This window comes from Ptychodera flava, chromosome 16 (assembly GCF_041260155.1).
Source record: "Ptychodera flava strain L36383 chromosome 16, AS_Pfla_20210202, whole genome shotgun sequence".
NCBI lineage: Eukaryota > Metazoa > Hemichordata > Enteropneusta > Ptychoderidae > Ptychodera > Ptychodera flava.
Genome location: NC_091943.1, coordinates 20,321,143 through 20,339,672, shown reverse-complemented (window position 1 = coordinate 20,339,672; position 18,530 = coordinate 20,321,143). Strand labels below are relative to the sequence as shown.

Below are 18,530 nucleotides of genomic sequence, written 5' to 3'. Positions count from 1 at the left end.
TTTGTTATTACGTCTAGGCAAAAGTGTCGACTTTAATTATAAGAAGAGATCAGTGATTTGCACAATCGATATTAAAAATCACACAATCGAAAACGCCAACTGACAAAGTGGGATAGTTTGAAGTCAAGTTTAGCCCTCAATTATTCATAAAAATTTAAATCACACGATGGGAGAACTATAAAAATAGATTTCCGAGTAAATAATAAGCAACGATTGTATGGAAAAACTGAAGCGTTTTTTTATCTTTCAGCATCATCTTGGTAACGTCACGTGACTCAAACTTCCGTCGAGCTAGTTGCTCCAGGCATGTTTGAATTGATCAATCAGTGCCTTCATGTAGTCGGATCCTGGGTAGGTGTCCTGCATTTTCTGATAAGAGATACAAAATACAAGGACATGCATTGGGATCGCTGTGTACTCCTTTTAGAAAACTTGCAATACGACCAAAATACTATTCCCCTGTAAATCATGCTTTTACGACTCCTGGAGGCTAGTCTGGTGATTTTATAGTCTGAAATGTTTATCAGAGGACTGAGCAAACTGCCAATAAAGTACTGATCATTTTGATGAACATAAACATGGTGGATGTAGTTTGAAACTGAAAGATTTAAACTTTTAATCAAACTTTCAACCATTCTCTTTCAAAATCAAGAATAAATATCGGGGGTCACCGCGCAAATTTTGGTCCCTGATAAACAAATTAACCATCACATTCAATGATATTTGAAAATTACAAATGGCCGCGATTTCTGTGTCATCTCGATGAGGGATGATAAGATTCCCGATTTTCATAAAAACTAACAGGTGAGTTACTTGCACTCTACGCTTTCAAAATGTGCCCCCACAAAATGTAGGCCAACAGAATATTGTAATGGTTTGAGAGTCCGAATGTCTGTCACAAAGTCACGTTCTATACCTTTAAGGTATACTGTCACCTGTTCCAATTTTGCCACAGTTACCATGGAAAGAGAAAATCTAACCAATCACAGATTTTAAGCGGGTGGCGGCTTTTTTAAAACAGCGCCCTCGCATGGGCATTTTGAATAATCTTTGACCATATATGGACATATTTAGATTACAGGTGACTGTATACCTATATGGCGTACAACGAAAATGGAAAATAACGGATATGATACTCACAGGCGGGGAACTGATGAAATACCCTCGATAAACACAGGACAAACTAGTGCAGAATGATGCAAATGCTTACCTTGATGGGGAAAGTGTGGTCGCAGCTAGCCGGCACATCGAAAACCGATGGATCCTTTATGCCAAGGGTCACGTTGACAAAGCCCCCACTGACAACAGTTGTAGCTAGACACAAAATGAAAACAGTACGTGTTACTATGAAAGGTGGGTATACTGTACGACCTGCGCAATTATTACTTCAAAATGATATGTAGTGTTTAATGAGCGTAATCATCGACAATTGACAGGCTCATCCCTCAGTGATAAGAAAGAGGTTTGCGTAAAAATAATAGATTGCACAGCAAGTTTGCCGTATTCAACCAATGAGAGTGTCAGCTAGTCAGGGATTTTTTTCGCTTGAAATGTCCGGCTCTGGACATACATAATACTATTAATATTCTGGACTAGAATTCATTCGTCAACGATAACACAACACTCCAGTACATTGTAAACAATGCAGTGGTGTTTTGTAAAGCTAATGCGTATTTCAACGCACTGTCGGGAGAAAAATATGAAAATGTGTTTACTGGAACAAAATCATGATAACAGTGTAAACTTTTGTAAATAAGGTTAAATGCCTTTACGATTATTGTTACACTGATAACAGGAGTTGATATGCTTTTGGTGCATCAAGGTGATGTCAATTACAAAATACTCACTTCCGGCCGAAACCACAACGTTATTCGTACCAATGGGGACACAATCTGTTGTTTTGACCGCCACATATGCGGTTGTATTTGAGCCCATCTGCACAACGTTGTAGAGGAAAACATTTGCCTGCAACGCCCCAATACCGTAATCGATTGTCGTTATGAATTGGGCATCATCTGGAAAGAACGAGAGTAACACTCTTGAACGTGCTATGGTTTCTTACTTATGGCGGGAAAACTACAATAACTTGATTGGATATTCACTGAAGCAAAATGAATGGCTATCGTAAATCGTTCGAACCTGTCAGTGTGCAATGCATCAAAACCAAAATTTTGTTATCGACTTCTTCAATCTCTCTTTCTCGCAATTGTTTACCTTAGTCACCATATTCAGTGACTTCCTTATTATGCTTTTTTGTTTCATTTATTTTGTCGCTGAAGAGAATTCCAGGGTGATGAACAATTCGAAATAGTATGTTGCGTTTGCATGGAGGGACTATCATGGTCACGGTTGCATCTATCCTCATGTTGATGGATGCAGATAATTGTATGCTTAAAGGGACAAAGTCGGCCATTTTACCTCGCGTGCGCATGCGCGCAGCGAGGTTATGTCGCAGCGATGTCTGTCTGTCTGTGTGTCTGTCTGTCTGTTGGTCCATTTTCTCAAAAACGGCTGAACGTATTCAGTCAAATTTGGTAGACATCTTCAGAATTCAAATGGCTAGAACTGAAAAGGTTTTGGTGGGCGTGGCTTGGATATTAATGAAGTTATGAAAGTTTTAATTTTTCTGTTACGCCGCGTATGACAAGTGAAAACAATCGACTGTTTGAGGGCGCTGTGAAATGTGCTTGTCCAGGTTGGCTACAGCTGGATAGCTCTGGTTTCAACCACGGTCCCTCCGTGTTTCAACCTCGTATTGACATTAAAATATGATATTTTATTACTCATTCAACTCCACTATTCAAGATAAATATCGTTTAGCAAATTAGCTTCATCCTTGGTATTGATTGTTTCCCTCGCTGCTCGATCGCCAGAAATGAGTACATACGTTCTTAGCCCTGCGTACGATGCTGTGTGTTCCGCTACAGCTATTAATAGCCCCGCTCACCACAGCCCTGCAAAGACCCGTACGTAGAGTTGGTGACTTCAAATCCATTTTTGGACTTGACGTAAAAAGCCAAATTACTGCCGAAATTCAGCGTTCTTGGGCCCAAGTCGTATCCCTGCCTACCGCAGCTACTCGATCGCTTCCAAAATGCCAGTTTTTATTCTTTTTTCGTAAATAACCGTCGATGTCGGCAACTCTCTCGCTAGCCCTGCGTACGTACGCAGTGTACGCTGTGCATTCCCTGTGTGCGTTCCTAACACACAGCGTACACTGCGTACGTAATACGTTCTCTACCTAGCCTCATGGCATGGAAGTGCTGATGAATAAAATTTGGGTCAAAGTATGGTGTCCAATCCATGCCAAAATTACTACTTTGATTTTACAACACAACATGCCATTCCGGATTCTGTTTTACAATCCAACATGCTATTTCACAACACAACATGCACTTCCAAATCCTATTTTACAACTCAACATGCTATTTCACAACACAACATGCACTTCCAAATCCTATTTTACAACTCAACATGCTCTTCCCAATTTCATTTGACAACACATCATGCACTTCCAAATCCTATTTTACAACTCAACATGCTCTTCCCAATTTCATTGACAACACATCATGCACTTCCAAATCCTATTTTACAACTCAACATGCTCTTCCCAATTTCATTTGACAACACATCATGCACTTCCAAATCCTATTTTACAACTCAACATGCTCTTCCCAATTTCATTTGACAACACATCATGCACTTCCAAATCCTATTTCACAATTCAACATCCCATTCTAAAGCTAGCTCTGCGGAGCAGGGCAGTGTTACCGGCTGTCCCCTCGCACAGAGAGAGAAATGCGAACTTTGCACAAGTCTAAAAACGCAGCTTAGCACATTGTGTATCTAAACAAAATGAGCGTGCTCGAAAACTAGGATCGATCACGATTATAAATTAAAAATTGGCTGTTTTTGGAAAAGAAACTGCGCGCTGCAATCAGCATTTTGTCTATTGTGCACCGTGCGTGGGAGGCTTATCGTGAAAGACCGAGATTTTCTATATGGCGCATCTGATACGGATATGGTCCCATCGCATAGAGAGATGACAGTGGGCTTTGTGTAAGTTCAAAAGCACAGCTTAGCTCATCGTGCATCTAGACAAGTTGAGCGTGCTCAAAATAGGAGATCGATCACGATTTTGGGTGAAAAAAAAACGAGTTTTCGGTGGAGAAACTGCACGTTGCAACCAGTGGTTGGTTTTGCCTATGGCGGTCAGCAGGGCTGTGGTGGGAGGCCTTTAGCCGGCAAGGGGTGGACCATTGGGGAGTGGAAAATTTTTGAAAAAAAAATTCCCCACAAATTTCAATAAAAATAATCAGCCAAAGAAACTTGAGAAAAACAGATGACGCACTTAGGTAAAAGGAAAAAAAATCCGTCAAAAGTTACTTTCTGAAACATTTTTATTTTAGTCTGCATCAGATAGGCTATACTATGATTCTTTGGCCGGGGGGGGGGGGGGGGAGGGGAGATCTGAAGGGTATAATCGTGGCAGTAAATGAAGTAACTTTTTATTTCATAACTTTTTGTTCTGTTTATAATATTTTTTCTTTCACTGAAGTTTGGCATCGTAAAGTAATTCGAGATATAAGATAATGTAAAAATCATATCTGTGATATCGATTGTTAACAACTGTATTGTGGGTCTTTACACTATGATTAATTAACAAGAATTCAACAATTCAGGCAGCTTGCATCGGTACATAAAAGGGAAATATTCACCAACCATATGACAAACAATCACTTTCTTTGTATTTCACTATTCAACGAAACTGATTTCCATTGTAATGTTTAAACTTTATTTTACAATTAAACATTACAAATCCGTATTTTTCTTTTCAAAATTTCATTTGTACACTTGTCTTGACGGTTGAATACCGTGCGTGTGAAATCACATGCGGCTTGGCACATTGCTGGGATAATAATCGTATTTAATATGTAGAATGTCTATTACGACTTGATTATTCAGAAAAAGAATCACCGTACATGAGATATTAGTGTAGGCCTATAGGCCTACATGTTGACTGGCATACCGAGTGGCTATGGCTGCCTGGCTCGGGCCAGGCGAACGCACTGCATAATCATCAATGAGTAGAATGTCTACATGACTTGACTATTTAATAAAGAATAACGGTACGTGATATTACTGTACATATCGGCTAGCTAATCGAGTGGCTGTAGAGCTCTGCAGGGCTTGGGCCCGTTGTCCACTGCTGCACAGACATATGTCTGTGCAGCAGTGGCGGGCCCAAGCCGGGCCAAAGCCCAGCAGCTACAGACGCTCGGTTAAGCTAGCCGACATGTACAGTAATATCATGTACCGTTATTCTTTATTAAATAGTCAATTCATGTAGACATTCTACTCATTGATGATTATGCAGTGCGTTCGCCTGGCCCGAGCCAGGCAGCCATAGCCACTCGGTATGCCAGTCAACATGTAGGCCTATAGGCCTACACTAATATCTCACGTACGGTGATTCTTTTTCTGAATAATCAAGTCGTATATAGACATTCTACATATTAAATACGATTATTATCCCAGCAATGTGCCAAACGCCTGTGTGTGAAATGCAATAGTGCAGCGACATTACAGCGACCTCTATCGATGTTATCCACACAGTCTTTCTCGCGAAGTCCGTTCCAACAGAGCTTTGACCCTTGTCTGGCCCCATATTCGTATTTTACATCTCCGCTGCTGAGGCTTAGTTGTCAGTTGTCATGGCTGTAATGTCGCTATCCGTATTCTTCTGCACTATTGCATTTCACACGCACGGTATTCAACCGTCAAGACAAGTGTACAAATGAAATTTTGAAAAGAAAAATACGGATTTGTAATGTTTAATTGTAAAATAAAGTTTAGAACATTACAATGGAAATCAGTTTCGTTGAATATTGAAATAGGCCTACAAAGAAAGTGATTCTTTGTCATATGGTTGGTGAATATTTCCCATTTTATGTACCGATGCAAGCTGCCTGAATTGTTGAATTCTTGTTAATTAATCATAGTGTAAAGACCCACAATACAGTTGTTAACAATCGATATCACAGATATGATTTTTACATTATCTTATATCTCGAATTACTTTACGATGCCAAACTTCAGTGAAAGAAAAAATATGATAAACAGAACAAAAAGTTATAAAATAAAAAAGTTACTTCATTTACTGGCCACGATCATACCCTTCAGATCTCCCCTCCCCCCCCCTTCTTGGCCAAAGAATCATAGTATATCTGATGCAGACTAAAATAAAAATGTTTCAGAAAGTAACATTTGACGGATTTTTTTTCCTTTTACCTAAGTGCGTCATCTGTTTTTCTCAAGTTTCTTTGGCTGATTATTTTTATTGAAATTTGTGGGGAATATTTTTTTCGAAAATTTTCCACTCCCAATGGTCCACCCCTTGCCGGCTAAAGGCCTCCCATCACAGCCCTGCTGACCGCCATAGGCAAAACCAACCACTGGTCGCAACGTGCAGTTTCTCCACCGAAAACTCGGTTTTTTCACCCAAAATCGTGATCGATCTCCTATTTTGAGCACGCTCAACTTGTCTAGATGCACGATGAGCTAAGCTGTGCTTTTGAACTTACACAAAGCCCACTGTCATCTCTCTATGCGATGGGACCATATCCGTATCAGATGCGCCATATAGTAAATCTCGGTCTTTCACGATAAGCCTCCCACGCACGGTGCACAATAGACCAAAACTGCTGATTGCAGCGCGCAGTTTCTTTTCCAAAAACAGCCAATTTTTAATTTATAATCGTGATCGATCCTAGTTTTCGAGCACGCTCATTTTGTTTAGTACACAATGTACTAAGCTGCGTTTTTAGACTTGTGCAAAGTTCGCATTTCTCTCTCTGTGCGAGGGGACCATTTCGCGTCCGCCATTTTGAATCTTGTTCGATAGCCAGTAACACTGCCCTGCTCCGCAGAGCTAGCTTTAGAATGGGATGTTGAATTGTGAAATAGGATTGGAAGTGCATGATGTGTTGTCAAATGAAATTGGGAAGAGCATGTTGAGTTGTAAAATAGGATTGGAAGTGCATGATGTGTTGTCAAATGAAATTGGGAAGAGCATGTTGAGTTGTAAAATAGGATTTGGAAGTGCATGATGTGTTGTCAAATGAAATTGGGAAGAGCATGTTGAGTTGTAAAATAGGATTTGAAAGTGCATGATGTGTTGTCAAATGAAATTGGGAAGAGCATGTTGAGTTGTAAAATAGGATTTGGAAGTGCATGATGTGTTGTCAAATGACATTGGGAAGAGCATGTTGAGTTGTAAAATAGGATTTGGAAGTGCATGATGTGTTGTCAAATGAAATGGGAAGAGCATCGAGTTGTAAAATAGGATTTGGAAGTGCATGTTGTGTTGTGAAATAGCATGTTGAGTTGTAAAATAGGATTTGGAAGTGCATGATGTGTTGTCAAATGAAATTGGGAAGAGCATGTTGAGTTGTAAAATAGGATTTGGAAGTGCATGTTGTGTTGTGAAATAGCATGTTGAGTTGTAAAATAGGATTTGGAAGTGCATGTTGTGTTGTGAAATAGCATGTTGGATTGTAAAACAGAATCGGAATGGCATGTTGTGTTGTAAAATCAAAGTAGTAGTAATTTTGGCATGGATTGGACACCATAGTCAAAGGTATTGAAGTGTCCAATCAGGTTCGTGCACAGAGTCCAAGGCCATGACCTACTTCATGTACTGCTGCACTGTTTTGATTTTGCTTCGCCAAGAAACGTATTCGTCATTGTCCATAGAAGTATGTTTGCTCTCCTTTGAGGTTGTTTGTGAAACAACTTCCGGGATAGGCCTTGGAATGCATACGATCGGCATCGCGGCAGTGCATGTAGCTAGCCGTACGAGTATGGCGAGAGTGTCCGGCTTTGGCTACGCCGCCTCCCACCTCCGGTAGGCGGCGTAGCCCCCGGCGTAGCCAAAGCCGGACACTGTCGCCATACTCGTAGGGCTATGCATGTAGCGTACCATGCTTGTGTAACTGCCGAGCTCAACGTGCATTCACGTTGATACTCGTGTACAATCATGATGTGTTCAATTCTGATGAAGATTCATAAGTCACAGTCCCTCTATCCACCGGTCTGGAAACGCCTATTGTAAAAGGTGTCAATCACCTAGACCGCACAGCCGAACCGCGATACGAGAGCCAGTCACGTGATAATGCGTAGCTTGGGTTTGTCCTGCATGCCACAGCCCCGATTGTGTGTACGCTTTTCTCGAATTTTCGCTGTTTTTGGCTCTATTAAGTGTTCTCTGCGTCTATCTACGACACGAAGACAGAAATTATCATATCCTGAAACCGGTGTGTGTTTTTGGTGATCCTTATCCCATCGTAATGATGATAGTGTGCGATAATTTCTTGGGTTGACCGCTGCGAGTGTGTTGACGTACGTAGCACAAGCAATGGCTGGAATCACAGTCACACCGGAAAATTTTTGGTCCCTTTCTCTTGCAATGCTAGTAGTCAGTGTCTCCAAATATGATCTAAATATGTTTTCTGTGTAATATTCTGTGAAATCATGTCTGTTAACTGAACAGAATAGGAAAGACAACTGCAGAAATGCATGTAGATTTTAGTTGTGTGGTCGCACATTTTCCCATGCAGCGTCAATATGGCGAACTCTCGATACGTACGCTCGCTCAGGCACGGCTGGAAACACACCGGAAAATTTGTCGTCCATTTCTCTTGCAATGCTAGTAGTCAGTGCCTCCAAATATGATCTAAATATGTTTTCTGTGTAATATTCTGTGAAATTATGTCTGTTAACAGCAGAATAGGAACGACAACTGCAGAAATGCAGGTAGATTTTTTTCGCATATATATTTTCCCATGTAGCATCAATATGGCGAACTCTCGATACGTACGCTCGCGCTCAGGCACAGTAAATACCTTTTACAAAATGCTATCATGTCAACACAATAACAAGTTTGGTAATGAACTACTCAGCTGTCGATGTTAATATTCAGCTGATTTTGCCTGTCTTCTTGATTTCGGGCAATAGTCCATGACACTTGCGAACAGTGCATGGCCATTTTGTTTTTGCGATCGTGATCATAATGCAACCATAATGTGTGGTCCCTTTCAAGCTTTATCTAGAGGGACAACGTACCCATTTAATGAAAAAATAAATTGTTTAGTGTTTCTAAAGTGAACAAGTTGTAATGTTTTGTGATATTCTTAAAATAACAACCACAAACGTCATGTTTTGAACGATCACATTGCGGCTGTCATAGGATCGTGGGGTAGCGACATCGATATAGCGGCCAGTTGAACATTGTCAGTGTCCTTTGTTTAAGGTGTGAATCGTGTATTGGTTCATATCACGGAGTGTCACAAAGAAACCAGCCACGTTTCCAGACCGGTGGATAGAGGGACTGTGCATAAGTCTTAGTTTTGCAGTCTTTTTTCCGTACGATAATCCTGACAATACGTGTTACTGTTAGACGAGGTGGCCATTTTATGATAAGTTTCAATACTGCACAGCTACATAGCGTCACTATCGTGTGATCGAGGTACAGCGTTGTTGAACGGGATACAGAAACTCTGCAGAGGGAGAAACGATCGTTGACATGAACAGTCAATGTACTTCAGCACGTAGTCCGCAGATAGCGGATCGAGAAAATAACGTCTGTGTCTTTTAAGTTGCTTTTCAAGATTGTATTAGCTACAGAACCAACAATGACAAATTTTTCATGAGATTTCCATGTTGGCATTGATGTTAAATCAGGAGCAGTAGCTAGCTCCTGCCATGCTCCTGCGTACAATAGGTCTGCGTTTCCCGGCGGTACGGTGGTAGGCCGACGGCTTGTACCACTGTCCACAGGACAGCACGTGGTAGAGGCCGTGTGCACAACCTGTACGCAGAGCTTCGAATACACTAGACAGAGTTCGTGTTTCCGTAAATTAGGCATTGAACTTGACAATATAGGCAATAACCAGAATCATCGACCATCGCCTGACAAGTGCACCATAGTCAGCTGTACATGAGTTGCGTGGCGTGGTGAGCAGGTTCCCATGGGTATTTATTTTTTGAAACGCGTACTTCAAAGGTCACGAACTCATTTTGCTGCTACACGGCGCGGCACAGATGATTGTATCGTTTTTGGGCGCATTGAGATACTGTGAAGTAGGTCAACTCGTTCTACATGGCAATTATATGTGAAATATGCAGAATTTATACGCAAACGCGACCTCTGCCAGTTAAGAGCCTGCTCAGCCATTTGCACTTGCATCGACAGATATTGTTGGATCATAATTTTCAAATGGTTTCTTTTCTTTTTTTCATTGCGTAATACAGTGGGGATAATGTCAAATTTAGATAGATTGGATTAATTTCGGGAATAAAAACAATGTAATGTCATAAAAGCCAATACCCAAGAAGTATTTTACAAAATGTGCACGCGAGGCAATTCAGTTCATATCTGGTTCATGAATTTTAGTTGATGCAAGATACTTCTTATATTGTTTGACATGTTGAAAGGTACAGAATAAATGGGTGACCATGCATATATTCGACCCCCGGTTTTAGACGAATGAAATGAAACCATCGCAAAAATGAATTAATGGTCAAGGTCATTTTCGCGAAGGTTTCATATATCGTGTCTAAAACCGGGGTCGAATATATGCATGGTCACCCATTCATTCAGTATCTTTCAACATGTCAAACAAAGTAAGTAGTATCTTGTATCAAACAAAATTTCTTGAAAAATGGCCGACTTTGTCCCTTTAAGGTGGAATGCGCTGGAAAAATTTGAAGGCTTGCTTTTGCTAAAAATTATTTCCAGGAAACTTTCAATAATTTCCTTTCAAACTCAAAGATAAAAATCAGGGGTGACCTTTAAAACTTTGATACACTATGTTAACTTCCCCGTTATCTGAAATTCAAAATGGCCGCCATTCCTGTGTGTTTTCACTCAGGAAAAATAAAATGTAGATTTTTAACAAAAAGTTAACTTTTTCCAAAAGTGTTTAAAATTAGCCAAAACAAGCTGTAGATCAGAAAAGTGTTGCAATAATTTGATCCGAATTTGATCCGAGGGGCCGAATATCTGGCACATTCTACCTTAAACAATAAGTTAAGGCCATCGTCGGCCTGTCTGTATGTCGTTATAATGTATGCATGTCATGTGCATTTCTTGTCTCACCTGGAATGCAAGCATTATCGTCGAAAGTTCCAGGCAACGCAGTCTTCGTACACACACCGTCAATGACCAGGTACTGAACACTCTGAACATTTGATAAGAAAAAGAATATGAAATCACATTCACTCACATACGACACTATGACACATTAAGGTAGTATGTGCCTCGAAACACCGAAACTCTTGCTCAAACTTTCCTCAAGGAATATTTTCATCTATGTTCTTTCATAAACAAGATAAAAATTGGGGTCAACGTGCAAATTTTGGTATTAGAGAAACGAATTACCCAAGATTTACCAATATTTTAAAAACAAAATGACCGACATCACTGTGTTAACTCCACGGACAAAATGAACACTTCGATTTTCGAAAAAAAAGTAAAACGGTGAACATTTTTTTCACACCAAGAGCTTTAAAATGAACCCCCTACAAGTGGTAGATCAGAAAAGAATTGTTAAAATTTGAGAGTCCGAATATCTCAGTGTCCCCGAGGCGCATTCTACCTTAACCACTTACTCTGCAGAATTGACATATAGCTCATCACAGTTACAATGCACAGAAGGTCGTGTGAACTGTAGAGTACCACTGTAGCCATGACAAGTAATATTGTGCGACAGACAAAAGATAAGCATGCCATGTGATCAGAATAAACATTTGAGAAAGGGTGGATGACCGATCATGTGAGAAATATTTTGGTGTTACTGTACATGTTTTTGGCTTTGAACGTGAAATTACTCACTCAGTACTTGATTGGATTCCAACACAACAGACACGGTCAGTTGATAAGATGTCGGGCGTCGGAATGAACTTAATTTTTGCGAGTGTACGTCACCAAGCGCACATTTTCATGACATGCTCTGACCTTACGCATGACCTGTATAGTGACAGCCGTTTGTCAGCAAATATTTTCAAGGTCAAGTTGCCAGTGGACTGTCAGAAGTTCTCCAGATTCTTTAGTATTAAGGGACTGTTCAGTTTTTATGGCAAGGGGGGGGGCGGCAAAATCTTGTCGCCGGTGTTCAAAACACTTAGACCCCCATGCATTTTTCGTGAAAAAAATGACCCCCCCCCTTTGTCAGACGAAAACAATTGATGACCCCCACGGCTGAAAAATAACCGAAACCCAAATGTCAAATTTACCTGCATGGTTTGGATTTGAACTCCGGTACGCGGCGCACTTTATTCGTGTGGCAGAGATGCCAGTGCATAAACTTCTCAGCCACATCCATGCAAACGTCTGTTAATTAGGACAACTGGAAGGCAATTTTTAAATTGATTTCCATAGACAACTTATGTCCATCACACTGTTATTCAAATTCCCCTTTTTGTCTCAGTGCTACCATTCAGGGTCGCGAGCATGTAAATGGTCTTTCAAAGATGAGATAGGTACTTAACCAGATACTACTGTAATATGAGTTGGCCGCCGAAGGCAGCCCGCTGCTTATTGTAGTGGGTTGGCAAAGTCCGGGCCTGCCGGTAAAGAGGGTCATGGGCCACACGTAGAGTAAACTTTATTGTAGTGGGCTTCCAAAGGCGGCCCGCTGGTAGAGAGGGTCGATCATGGGCATTGCATGAAGTAAACCTAATTGGAGTGGGCCAACAAAGGCGTCCACCCGTTAAGAGGGTCATGGGTTATTACATAAAGTCAATTTATTATAGTGGGCCAAAGGCGGCCCGCCGGTAAAGAGGGTCGATAATGGCCATAGCATAAAGTGAACTTTATTGTAGGTATTATGTTTTTGAAAATGTGGTGACCCCCCTTCCTACCAGTGAACAAGCGACGACCCCCCCCCCTTCGCGGATTCCAAAATTACGATGACCCCCCCGGCCGTATATACTGAACGGTCCCTAAGTCCGCATGTCATCTTGCGTTTGGTTCAAACCAAACGAGCAAAGTAGTACCTTATACGGCTGTTCATATATGTTCAATAATGGATTTGTAACTAAAACATTATCACGCTGTCGAGTGAAACATGTACAAAATTGATGGTTATTAGATGACTGTTGAAGGATACGACCTTCTAGAACTAACCACGGGTATCCATAGCAAACATGTGATTTAGGCCTACTGTGATAAAACGAGTGCTCGGCGGGGTCAAACCACCCTAGTTTTATTCTCGCCATAGCGTTACGTCATGGTACTGCGCCACGATAGCGTCATGTGGAAATACTGTGTATTGCAATGTGTGTGTATGCTTACAAGTTACATAATTACCTTTTTGAAGTCTTGCACGACTTTTACGTGCGAGACATGACCACCGGAGTTCACCTCTTCGGAGAACGCCACTTTCCCATTTTTACCGTCGGAGTGGACGTTGGCGGCCGCGCTGAGCAGGCCGGCCTGCTTGGTGGACTCTACGTAGAACCCGCCCATCTGACCATACAGACATTCATACTGTGTAGGTGGGCAGCATTTGTACGCCGTGGCGCACGCGAGGAAAGAGAGAAGTAGGAAATACGTACACTTCATGGTCTTAGTGTCTGCTTCCGGACGACAATGACGATGCTGCTCGGTTACCGCCCTGAAGTCGAATCATGCGATTTCAGCTTTGTCACAACCAGGTGACCTGAAGTCATGTGACTGAACGTGAACAAGCGAACAAGTAAACAACGAGGTCGGGCGCAGGTCATGTGTAACAGGTGTGACTGCTCTCCACAACATGGGCTGACTGAGCTCAGTGCAGACGGCCATATCGTCCTATTAAATACAATTGAAAGAATAAACACGATTGGAACTAATTTGGGATAATTGGATCTTCTTTTTTTTAAACATCAAAAAACTTTATTACATCAGAACAAATAAATTCAGAACATAAAACAGATTACATTACAGAATCGTCGAGGTCAATCCCTCTTAGCTCCTGGCGTAAGATTTCTTCAATGCTTGATCTTTTTGGAATAATACATCGAAATTTATGAATTGACCATTTGGCAATCAAAATAATAAGATTTACATAGCTATTTACAGTTGCATTGATGTCGATTCCTATTACAATACACGTAAACAACAAAGGTACATGTGTTCCACAGGCAATCTTATGGAAAGCCGTTGGGGACCCCTCGGCGAAAACTCTTTCCCCATTGAAAATGCATAGGTAGAAAACAAAAAAGTTTTCCGTCGAAATATACGAAAAAATACCTCCCGGCTACAACATAACTTTAAGCGGCGCCGTCATCTTAAAATGCGACAACAACAAATCAAACCACATTATGTTGCGACCACAAAATATCAGTCAGCGACAACATTGTTTACACTATGTAACTTGACCTTGGATGAAAACTGGCTGCAGCGGTAACAATCTATGAGGCACTAAGTGAGATGTCGAATGATAACGTGGCGGTGAATGCCTAACTTGTGAGTGCGGAAAAACAAAGCTCGTGCGGACGCGAAATCTCTAGCTGCTCATAATTAACATACGGCCGCAGAAACTCTATGATAACGATTCCGCACTGAACTGCCATCCCGAAATCTTATCGTCTTTTGAGGCCGCAAAATCTCTACTAGCTCATTATCCAAACGTGGATGCTATTAATATGAAACCGGTGCGGAAACTTCATATATTCGCGTTGCGGTGCGACAAACTTACAACGTACAGACGTTGCGTTAAAACTACAACTTGAAGCTACGACAAACTCTTCTCTGTTGCACACAGTCTGTTGCAAAAACGGAGAATGCGGAAAAATACCATATGCAATGAGCATGTTTGGTGATGAAAGGCGATATGCAATTACGGAGTACCTGCGGTGCGACAAACTAGTTTTCTGGTGCGACAAAACAGTAAGCTTGCCAGCGATCGTTGTGCGGAAAGAAAGTAATATGCAAATGAGGAGTCAGTTCTAGTGCGGAAAAAAAGTAGTATGCAAATGAGGAGTCAGTTCTGGTGCGGAAAAAAACTAAGATGCAAATGAGGTGTATGTTCTGGTGCGGAAAAAAAAGAATATGCAAATTGGGAGTACGTTCGGTGCGACGACAAACTAAGTTAGTACGTTCTTCTTTTATAAATAGTAGTGTAGGACCTAACCCGGCCTTTTCTACGGTCACAGTTGCTTGGAGTTGCTATAGATTTTGTGCAAGAAAAGATAGACTGGCCACCGTCGCTTGGTTTTTCAGTTACCTTTCCCCCTTGAATGTACTATTGTTTTTATATTTATATGCCCACAGATTTGGAGCATTTGAGCCCAGTAAAAAGAGTATTTATATTACTTTACACTGAACACGTACTTCATGCACTTGTGTCCTCTGTTACGGTGTATGCTATGTTAAGTGTGACCGAGGAGAGTCACTACACTGATGGAAGTGGTCAAGTTGTCAAACTCAAATAATTTTATGAAGCCTCTGCAGTTTATAAGCATCAAACAGCTAGGGCAGGGTGACATGACAGATTTTTCAGCGGCACACCGACGCCCACTGACATTCGTGAATGATTATAATCTGTGAACACTCTGTCTGACAATTATGTAATATAGGGATCACTTGTACGCATATCCACTATTACAAATATATATGTGAAAAACACATATATTTACATGAAATGTTTTTGGTTATACGAAACATCAGGTACTGTGAACGATACTCAAGGTAAAACAATTTCCGGAGCAGGCAAAAATTTGAAGAAAAACCCCAATGCAATTATTTGGGCTATTCTCAGCGATTTATGGTTGACTCCGTGAACTTTGATTATGTGACATGCGAATTGGAAAAGGGACCATGATATCGCGGCCCTTGCTGTTCAAAGGTCAAACTATGATGGAGACGCAACCTTTCTGAATGGATTACGCAATATATTGATCTTAAAGCCCCAGTATTTGTAACTTTTAACCTTTTTTTATGTTCGAAATTACATATTATTCTCTTACATCCATCGTGAAATGTTGTTCAGTAAAGAAATAAGCCAAATTTGTGCTCCTGTAGTGACATACAAACGCTAAATATTGCGCGATCGAGTTGGATTGCCGCGCGGGTTTGTTGACAATTTGTAGGCTGTGCACGTGATCGAGAACGCCGATACTGATGACATCATCGAGCCTGCAACATTCCTGGGGCCTTGCCATATGCCACGCCATACTGCCCGGGTAATCGCCCATGGTCGCCGGCTGAATGACCTGCGAGTGGTTTTATTTTGTTCTTCTCCGTTCAAATACGTACTGCTACTGTGTTTCAGAGGATACAGAACTTTGGCAGAGGAGGCTAACATTCTATTCTGGTACCGTGTGCGGATTATTCAAACTGCAGTCGGCAGTGCACCGATGCGAGCCGCCGATGCGCACCCTGCAGTTGGTCACTTAGAACTCCGGGTACCGATGTAAAATCAAGACGACACTATATACACTTGGCTCACTTCTGTAGGCAAATAGCTATCAAAATTGAGTAACTTGAAGTAATGGCACCATTTTACTACTGGTATAGCCACAAACTGATGACGTCAAAATCGCCGTACACAAAACACAGATGCCCCGTATTTGCGGCACTGACTAACTAATAAGATTAAAATAATATAAATGTGCACTTTCTTCAAATCACTGTCACAATTTCCGACTGCTTAGTTTTTGTATCGGGTGAAGTACAGTGGGGGCCAGGAATTGGGGTTAGCTGACCAAATTGTCGGAACGGAGCGAGCGAAGCGAGCGGAGTTCCGACAATTTGGTCAGCTAACCCCAATTCCTGGCTCCCACTGTGCTTCACCCGACACAAAATCAAGCAAATGAAGACCATCACAGACTTTTTAGGGTTAGGGTTAGTTAGTTCATGTGATCGCGGCAATAATTCCGTCTCATTCCAGGTACAATATGTCCTCTCTCACGTTTTATTCAGCAAATTTCTTATCATGTACAAACTGACCCCGACGGCAATGGCCATATGACCCCTTTTCAATACCGCACTTGCCAAAGACGGCATCATCTTACGTAACAGAAACCAGCGTACATTGAAATGCAAATAGCAATCGATATGACGGCCCCAAAAAACTTTCTCTGCTTTCATTTGCATACTTTTCTGACAAACTAAAATTCACACCTGCATTGTTTCACCGTACACAATAAAAAGCCGGCATAGGCTGCACACTGTCTCTTTCTGGCTGCTTTGCTGCTATCAGAAATATTAGACGAACCTGATAGCTTTCACTATATTTCACTATAATTTCAAAGGCATACAATATACGTAAGTCAAACATAATAATATTCGTCACCAGGATTTCTGTTTTATACTCAATAATGCACTCCTGGCGCTGTAATGTTTCATGCATTCCTATCTTTCTCTTTTAGATACACCATGGCACAGCGTCCAGTGTTGGGAGCAATTTGTTGTTCTTTTCCGTTAACTCTTCGTGATTTATTTCTTCAAGTCACGCCGGATGAACAAACCGCTGTAGAATCGTGTCAAAAGAATGGCCTGTTACACAAGAGGCGCAACTGTCAGTGCGGCAGAGATATGAGGTTGCGTCGCCGGAGTGGCCGGGATCCATACCATTGGTGCTGTCCCGACCGCTCTTGCGGCGCGGCTATTTCAGTCCGCACTGACAGTTGGTTTCATTTATGCCATTTACCTTTTGTCACCATTCTACAGTTGATGTATTTTGGTGTTTTAAGTTTTCAGTTACTGATACTTCTTTTCAGTTGTCCATCTCTTCAAAATCTGTTGTGGATTGGTTTAATTTCTGTCGTGAGATTTGTTTTCTTTATCTTCGCGATCATGCCTCCGAACAGGTTGGTGGCCCCGGCTGTATTGTGGAAATTGATGAATCTAAGTTCGGAAAGTCCAAATACAGTCGGGGTCGACACCGTGATGGACACTGGGTCTTTGGAGGCATCGATCGCGATTCTTCAGCTTGCTTTCTCATTTCTGTTGACCGGCGTGATGCGAATACCTTAATTCCTTTGATTTATCGATTTGTTCGTCCAGGTTCTACTATTATTTCTGATGAATGGAGGCTTATTCTTCGTTGTCCAGGTCTCCTCAGTTCTCTCATTTGACCGTCAATCATTCTCTTCATTTTGTGGATCCTCAAACCTTCGCCCACACCAACACCATGGAAGGCATGTGGATGCATGCCAAGCGAAGGTGGGGTACACATCTTCAGATTTATTTCCAACTTATCTTTATGAGTTTATGTGGCGGAAGCGTTTCGGCGATAAAGCTCACGCGTGGATGTCACTTGTTCAACATATTTCAGTTCTTTATCCTTTCAGTTAACAGCCCCTTCATCGACCCAACACTGCACTTTAAACAGCTAGCGTATTGTGCCAAAGTTTCAGATGGTGTCAAAACTAAAACGACAAAGTCAACAGTTAAGGAGGCCACTAACGTCGATGTGATGTGTGACACTGGTAATGCACAAACCACATGAAGAAATGAGTTCATACTACTGACAATATGGACG

The 18,530-nt window shown here is 41.4% G+C and overlaps 1 protein-coding gene across 1 annotated transcript; it reads right to left on the bottom strand.

Moving 5' to 3' along the window:
- LOC139114243 (ependymin-related protein 1-like) lies at nt 1-13,825 on the bottom strand. The gene is made up of 5 exons (XM_070675820.1): nt 13,370-13,825; nt 11,159-11,240; nt 1,848-2,015; nt 1,211-1,314; nt 1-369 (listed from the first exon to the last, which is right to left on the bottom strand). The coding sequence occupies exons 1-5, from the start codon at nt 13,622-13,624 to the stop codon at nt 292-294; spliced, it is 687 nt and encodes a 228-aa protein (XP_070531921.1). The 5' UTR covers nt 13,625-13,825; the 3' UTR covers nt 1-291.
- Between the last annotated feature and the right edge of the window lie 4,705 nt (nt 13,826-18,530).

Coding starts and splice junctions, on each gene's coding strand:
- LOC139114243 (XM_070675820.1), bottom strand. CDS start 13,624: ATGAAGTGTACGTATTTCCTACTTCTCTCTTTCCTCGCGTGCGCCACG. Junction 11,241..13,369: donor TCGTGCAAGACTTCAAAAAG/GTAATTATGTAA, acceptor TCAAATGTTCAG/AGTGTTCAGTACCTGGTCAT. Junction 2,016..11,158: donor CGATAATGCTTGCATTCCAG/GTGAGACAAGAA, acceptor CGTTCTTTCCAG/ATGATGCCCAATTCATAACG.